Source organism: Triticum aestivum, chromosome 5A (assembly GCF_018294505.1).
Source record: "Triticum aestivum cultivar Chinese Spring chromosome 5A, IWGSC CS RefSeq v2.1, whole genome shotgun sequence".
NCBI lineage: Eukaryota > Viridiplantae > Streptophyta > Magnoliopsida > Poales > Poaceae > Triticum > Triticum aestivum.
The window spans coordinates 604,299,688-604,307,576 of NC_057806.1; the positions used below are offsets into that span (position 1 = coordinate 604,299,688).

A 7,889-nucleotide genomic window follows, 5' to 3' on the forward strand; every position below is an offset into this window, starting at 1 on the left:
GGACTATCATTATCAACCTTGCTTCTTTTGGTACTCACATTATGAACATGTGTAGCATCACGTTCGAGATTCATTAAGAATAAACCATTCACCATAGGAGCATGACCATAAAACATATCTCTCATAAAAATGGAACAACCATTATTCTCAGATTTAAAAGAGTAGCCATCTCGAATTAAACGAGATCCCGATACAATGTTCATGCTCAAAGCTGGCACTAAATAACAATTATTAAGGTTTAAAACTAATCCCGAAGGGAGATGCAGAGGTAGCGTGCCGACAGCGATCACATTGACCTTGGAACCATTCCCGACGCGCATCGTCACCTCGTCCTTTGCCAGTTTCCGCTTATTCCGCAGCCCCTGCTTTGAGTTACAAATGTGAGCAACTGCACCGGTATCAAATACCCAGGAGCTACTACGGGCACTAGTAAGGTACACATCAATTACATGTATATCACATATACCTTTTGTTTTGCCGGCCTTCTTATCCGCTAAGTACTTAGGGCAGTTCCGCTTCCAATGACCGCTTCCCTTGCAATAAAAGCACTCAGTCTCGGGCTTGGGTCCATTCTTTGGCTTCTTCCCGGCAGCTTGCTTGCCGGGCGCGGCAACCTCCTTGCCGTCCTTCTTGAAGTTCTTTTTACCCTTGCCTTTCTTGAACTTAGTGGTTTTATTGACCATCAACACTTGATGTTCCTTCCTGACTTCTACCTCTGCTGATTTCAGCATTGCAAATACTTCAGGAATGGTCTTTTCCATCCCCTGCATATTGAAGTTCATCACAAAGCTCTTGTAGATTAGTGGAAGCGACTGGAGGATTCTGTCAATGACCGCATCATCCGGGAGATTAACTCCCAGCTGAGTCAAGCGGTTATGCAACCCAGACATAGTGAGTATGTGCTCACTGACAGAACTGTTTTCCTCCATCTTACAGCTGAAGAATTTGTCGGAGACTTCATATCTCTCGACCCGGGCATGAGCTTGGAAAACCATTTTCAGCTCTTCGAACATCTCATATGCTCCATGTCTCTCAAAACGCTTTTGGAGCCCCGGCTCTAGGCTGTAAAGCATGCCGCACTGAACGAGGGAGTAGTCATCGGAACGTGCCTGCCAAGCGTTCATAACATCTTGTTCTGCAGGGAGAACGGGTGCGTCACCAAGCGGTGCTTGTAGGACATAATCTTTCTTGGCAGCTATGAGGATGATCCTCAGGTTCCGGACCCAGTCCGTATAGTTGCTGCCATCGTCTTTCAGCTTAGTTTTCTCTAGGAACGCGTTGAAGTTGAGGACTACGTTGGCCATTTGATCTACAAGACATATTGCAAAGATTTTAGACTAAGTTCATGATAATTAAGTTCAACTAATCAAATTATTAGTGAACTCCCACTTAGATTAGACATCCCTCCAGTCATCTAAGTATTACATGATCCGAGTTTAACTAGACCGTGTCCGATCATCACGTGAGACGGACTAGTCAACGTCGGTGAACATCTTCATGTTGATCGTATCTACTATACGACTCATGCTCGACCTTTCGGTCTTCTGTGTTCCGAGGCCATGTCTGTACATGCTAGGCTCGTCAAGTCAACCTAAGTGTTTGCATGTGTAAATCTGTCTTACACCCGTTGTATGTGAATGTCTGAATAAAACACCCGATCATCACGTGGTGTTTTGAAACAGCGAACTGTCGCAACGGTGCACAGTTAGGGGGAACACTTCTTGAAATTATTTGAGGGATCATCTTATTTACTACCGTCGTTCTAAGTAAACAAGATGCAAAACATGATAAACATCACATGCAATCAAATAATAAACGTGACATGATATGGCCAATATCACATAGCTCCTTTGATCTCCATCTTGGGGCTCCATGATCATCTTGTCACCGGCTTGACACCATGATCTCCATCATCATGATCTCCATCATCGTGTCTCCATGAAGTTGCTCGCCAACTATTACTTCTACTACTATGGCTAACGCGTTTAGCAATAAAGTAAAGTAATTTACATGGCGTTTCTTGATGACACGCAGGTCATATAAAAGAATAAAGACAACTCCTATGGCTCCTGCCGGTTGTCATACTCATCGACATGCAAGTCGTGAATCCTATTACAATAGCATGAACATCTCATACATCACATATAGATCATTCATCATTCATCACAACTTTGGCCATATCATATCACAAACCACTTGCTGCAAAAACAAGTTAGACGTCCTCTAATTGTTGTTGCAAGTTTTACGTGGCTGAATTAGGGTTCTAGCAAGAACGTTTTCTTACCTACGTTAAAGCCACAACGTGATTTGTCAACTTCTATTTACCCTTCATAAGGACCCTGTTCATCGATTCCGCTCCAACTAAAGTAGGAGAGACAGACACCCGCCAGCCACCTTATGCAACTAGTGCATGTTAGTCGGTGGAACCGGTCTCACGTAAGCGTACGTGTAAGGTTGGTTCGGGCCGCTTCATCCCACAATACCGCTGAAGCAAGAAAGGACTAGTAACGGCAAGAAAGTTGACAAATCTACGCCCACAACAAATTGTGTTCTACTCGCGCAAGAAGAACTACGCATAAACCTGGCTCGGATACCACTGTTGGGGAACGTTGCAGAAAACAAAAAATTTCCTACTCGTTTCACCAAGATCATCTAGGAGTTCATCTAGCAACGAGTGATTAGATGCATCTACATACCTTTGTAGATCACGCACGGAAGCGTTCAAAAGAATGGTGATGATGTAGTCGTACTCGACGTGATCCAAATCACCGAACGGACGGCACCTCCGCGTTCAACACACGTACGGGACGGGAGACGTCTCCTCCTTCTTGATCCAGCAAGGGGGAAGGAGAGGTTGATGAAGATCCAGCAGCACGACGGCGTGGTGGTGGATGCAGGGCGTCACAGCAGCAGGGCTTCGCCGAGACTACGAGGGAGAGACGTAACGGGGGAAGATGGAGGCGCCAGGGGCTGGTGTAAATCCCTCCTCTCCCCCCACTATATATAGGGGTGCCAAGGGGGGGCGCCGGCCCTAGTAGATGGCATCTACTAGGGGGGGCGGCGGCCAAGGGGAGGTTTCCCTCCCCCCCAAGGCACCTAGGGGTGCCTTCCACCACATGGACTCTTCCATGGTGGAAACCCTAAGCGCATGGGCCTATAGGGGCTGGTGCCCTTGGCCCATTTAGGCCAAGGCGCACCCCCTACAGCCCATGTGGCCCCCCGGGACAGGTGGCCCCACCCGGTGGACCCCCGGGACCCTTCCGGTGGTCCCGGTACAATACCGATAACCCCAAAACTTGTCCCGATGCCCGAAACAGCACTTCCTATATATAATTCTTTACCTCCGGACCATTCCGGAACTCCTCGTGACGTCCGGGATCTCATCCGGGACACCGAACAACATTCGGGTTTCTGCATATACATATCTTCATAACCCTAGCGTCACCGAACCTTAAGTGTGTAGACCCTACGAGTTCGGGAGACAAGCAGACATGACCGAGAGGACTCTCCGGTCAATAACCAACAGCGGGATCTGGATACCCATGTTGGCTCCCACATGCTCCACGATGATCTCATCGGATGAACCACGATGTCGAGGATTTAATCAATCCCGTACGCTATTCCCTTTGTCTATCGATATGTTACTTGCCCGAGATTCGATCGTCGGTATCCCAATACCTCGTTCAATCTCGTTACCGGCAAGTCACTTTACTCGTACCGTAATGCATGATCCCGTGACCAGACACTTGGTCACTCTGAGCTCATTATGATGATGCATTACAGAGTGGGCCCAGTGATACCTCTCCGTCATACGGAGTGACAAATCCCAGTCTTGATCCATGTCGCCCAACAGACACTTTCGGAGATACCCGTAGTCTACCTTTATAGTCACCCAGTTACGTTGTGACGTTTGGCATACCCAAAGCACTCCTACGGTATCCGGGAGTTACACGATCTCATGGTCTAAGGAAAAGATACTTTGACATTGGAAAACTCTAGCAAACGAACTATACGATCTTGTGCTATGTTTAGGATTGGGTCTTGTCCATCACATCATTCTCCCAATGATGTGATCTCGTTATCAATGACATCTAGTGTCCATAGTCAGGAAACCATGACTATCTGTTGATCAACGAGCTAGTCAACTAGAGGCTCACTAGGGACATGTTGGTGTCTGTTATTCACACATGTATTACGATTTCTGGATAACACAATTATAGCATGAATAAAGACAATTATCATGAACAAGGAAATATAATAATAATGCTTTTATTATTGCCTCTAGGGCATATTTCCAACAGCTGCTGCCATCAAGTGCATAAGCCTAACCCGATCAAGAGCATGAGCCTCTCTTCTCCTTCTCCCTCTTTCTCGATTTACTTTATGAGTGGCTTGATTTGATGTTGTGATGTGACATCTGTATCCCCTTCCCTTCCTATCCTCTTTGCAGGAGCGGCGAAGCTCAGCCTGCCAGTCGCTGCTAGGGGTTGACATTTCTATCTACCACTACTGTCTCAGTTGGTGGAGCAGTACATCTAGCATCAATACATCATAGATTTTCTCTTCAGTGGTAGATGTGACATCAGTGGCCTGGCGAGTCCTTGTGTGCTTCCGTTAATGTGTTCCTCTTCAGTGTTTGTTCCTTCTCCTTCCTTATATTGCATTAACAGATTGAAGTCAAGTCGCATGTATATTCTGCGTGCGCCATGTGGTAGATGCATGTCCGCTAGCATCATCTTCAGTTTTTCTTTGTTGTTTAATGGATTAAGTTCCATGGTATAATAAAAAAGCTAGCATACTAAGCGTGTCATTTTTTTATATGAGCTGCTATTTTATCTCATTGTGTTTTGCCTCAGTGTCTCACCGGAACAACTTTGTTTAGGTAAATTCCCTTCTTGACCTTACATATCTCTTGAGTATATTATTACTGGATCATTGGCCACTGTTGTTGTACTACATACGAGCTTTGGGTATGCTGAAGGCATGCCCATTGAACTGTCATGCCATTTTATTTTCAGTAACACTGGGTATGTCATGTACACATACTTTTCTCACTATCAAATCAAACAGAGAATGGGTTCTTTGAGCTACATATCCTCGTCTCAAGCCCTCGCCCAGTTGACAGTTGGATGGTAATTCTTCATATCTAATCATTTTTCATGGATTAGATTAACTAAAATGGATTTCATTATTTTGATTGGTATATGTTTGCTTGTAGAATTACCAATTCTGTTTTGAGATTGGACAATTGTCCAGTTCTATGTGGTTCGGCTATGATTGTCGTTTGATAATTCTTCTGCACTAATATTCCTATTAGACATTAACATTGTTTTAGTTTTGTTTTGTTTACACACATGGCCGTTCTAGTAGACATTAATTTTTCAGGTTGGACCTTTCTTGATTGTTGCAACTCCGTTATATTTTAGCGCTTCTGCTTTCACATTTTTTGCAAATATGGAGGGTTGTTGATTGTTTCTTCAGGTATGTTACAAGCAATTCCTGCAGCAACGCGCGGGGTATCATCTCGTTAGATATATGGAATGCCTATCTTTTGGTACCCATGAGATGCAGTTATTGTGATGCATGTGATCTATAGCGTTTATTTTTGGCCAAAACGTCTTGAGAAAAGGTGGTACCTAAGGCCAGTACATAATTAAGATCCTCCGACGCTTAACATGCTTCTTGATGCCGCTCATTGCAAGGAAGTGCTCTGGCTAAGACGATCAAGTGCTTGTGTGGCACATGAATGTAGAGGAAGGGAAACATGTAGACCATTAGTAGTAGCAACAAAGTAAGAAAGTGTCTGAGAGCGGTAGGACAGGGATAGGAGGGACGCTGATGGAGTTTTTTTTTTCTTTTATGCGCTGATGGAGTAGTTTGGAAGGTGACTTTTTTTTAGGGGTATTTGGAAGGTGACTGAAGCGACGCATTTGGGCATTTTAATGTCCACCCGAGACATGGCCCATGACTCTAAATGAGCGTGACCAACGAGCCGAGTGATGGGCCACATGAGAAACAAAACATCCCAAGGGGCCGAGTTACGAATCGCATTTGCACCAGTCGGTCCAGATTTTTCTCAAAAAAAAAAAGTCGTTCCAGATTAGAGGAGCAGGTGTACTGGTAAGCGATTCTCAAAAAAAAAAGGTAACTGGTAAGCTCCTGAATTTCCGGAAGGAAGCGCATCAAAACGTTCAAATCCCAACAAAACCTAAGAAGTATCGGAGCGGTCGAGGCGGCCTGCATTAGCCGTCAGCAACGCCGACGCATCAAAATCTCCGCACCTCTATCCAATGGCGGAGGCCGCGGGCAGCAAGGCGGCGCAGCAGCAGCACCTCTGCTGCAGCATCTGCGCGGAGCCGACGGCGCCGTCGGAGTTCCACCGCGGCGGCAGCGCCTGCGCGCACGCCTTCTGCGGGGCGTGCATCACGGGCCACGTCCGCGCCAGGCTCGAGTCCGGTCCCGGCGCCGCCGCCGCCGTGCGGTGCCTGGACGCGTCCTGCGGCGGCAATCTCGACCCGGAGCTGTGCCGCGCCGCGCTCCCGGCCGACGTGTTCGAGCGGTGGTGCGCCGCGCTGTGCGAGTCCATGTTCGTCGGGGCGCGCAGGACCTACTGCCCCTTCCCCGACTGCTCGGAAATGATGGTGGCCGACGACGACGAGGAGGAGGACGATGACGAGGAGGGTGATGGTGGGAAGCCCGTGACGCAGTCGGAGTGCCAGGTGTGCAGGCGGCTGTTCTGCGCCCAGTGCGCCGTGCCGTGGCACGCGGACGTCGACTGCGCCGCGTACAAGAGAGGGGACAGGAGCAGGGAGGACCTGATGCTGATGGAGATGGCCAGAGAGAAGAAGTGGAGGCGGTGCCCCAAGTGCGACTTCTTCGTGGCCAAACGAGATGGCTGCCTTCACATTATCTGTAGGTAAATATTGCGCTGCGCTTCCTCCTCTCCGGGTGACTGCATGCGGGGTTCAGAATTGCAACCAAAATTTGTCCACGTTCATTGAAGTTTACTCGGAACAGCTAAAAAATCACTGGGTACCGTAAAAGCAAGAGCTCGTTAACAGAGCATTGCAGGGGATAGGGATGACAGGCCCTGTTGGGATGGCTTTTTTGAGTTATTTTGAGTTATTTTGTGTAGATATTTTTTATTAACCTCAAACCAGAGAAGCTTTCTTTGTGGAGTAATTGTTTAGTGGTACAGGTTGTTGGCGTTATTGCATGAAAGTCTTTGATGGCTAAAAAATTGATGGTTGCAAAATTGTACAGGTGTGACTTTGAGTTCTGCTATGGATGTGGCGCTAAGTGGGGCTCTGCTGGGTGTTCTTGTGATGACCAGGACCATGATGAGAGTGAGGATGAAGATGATCTCGTTGACATGTGAGCATGTGACCATTATGATATTTGTGTCGCATGCCTTGCTGTTATGGAATTCAGACGGGCTAGAGAAATATTTTGAAGTATTATATGGTCCGTACGTGCTAGGGAAATTGAAACACATAATGGTTTTGCTACAATGCAATTCTGAAATTTTTGTTGATATAGTAAACATTGTTATTCAGGATAGTGTGAAATTGTCACAACCCATCATATCTAACGCATATTTTGTTAGATATGTGCCCCAAAAGTAGCCAAAGAAATGATCATTTGTATTGATCACACTAGGATGGGAGCGGTCCCGCATATATGACACTGCGCTTCTGCAGTTCAACAAGCCCCACAGCTTCTTGGACCCCCCCCCCCCCCCCCCCCCCCCCAACTCTATCTATCTATCTCTCCCGGGGATTTCTCCGTCCTCTCTATCGTCCACATGTGCAACATCTTTGTGAAGAATAGAGGCTCCTTCCACATCGTCAAAGAGTAGCTTCTGCGTGGTCGGCTGGTTGTTTAAGAGT

The 7,889-nt window shown here is 46.9% G+C and overlaps 1 protein-coding gene across 1 annotated transcript; it reads left to right on the top strand.

The window, feature by feature from the left end:
• The first annotated feature begins 6,195 nt into the window (after positions 1-6,195).
• Positions 6,196-7,560, top strand: LOC123107911 (probable E3 ubiquitin-protein ligase ARI8). Its single transcript, XM_044529803.1, has 2 exons — positions 6,196-6,916; positions 7,264-7,560. The coding sequence occupies exons 1-2, from the start codon at positions 6,291-6,293 to the stop codon at positions 7,376-7,378; spliced, it is 741 nt and encodes a 246-aa protein (XP_044385738.1). The 5' UTR covers positions 6,196-6,290; the 3' UTR covers positions 7,379-7,560.
• The last annotated feature ends 329 nt before the right edge of the window (positions 7,561-7,889 follow it).

Bases quoted from the DNA above. Each gene is read 5' to 3' on its own strand.
- LOC123107911 (XM_044529803.1), top strand. From the start codon at position 6,291: ATGGCGGAGGCCGCGGGCAGCAAGGCGGCGCAGCAGCAGCACCTCTGC. The intron at 6,917-7,263 runs GTAAATATTGCG...AAAATTGTACAG, and splicing joins TGCCTTCACATTATCTGTAG to GTGTGACTTTGAGTTCTGCT.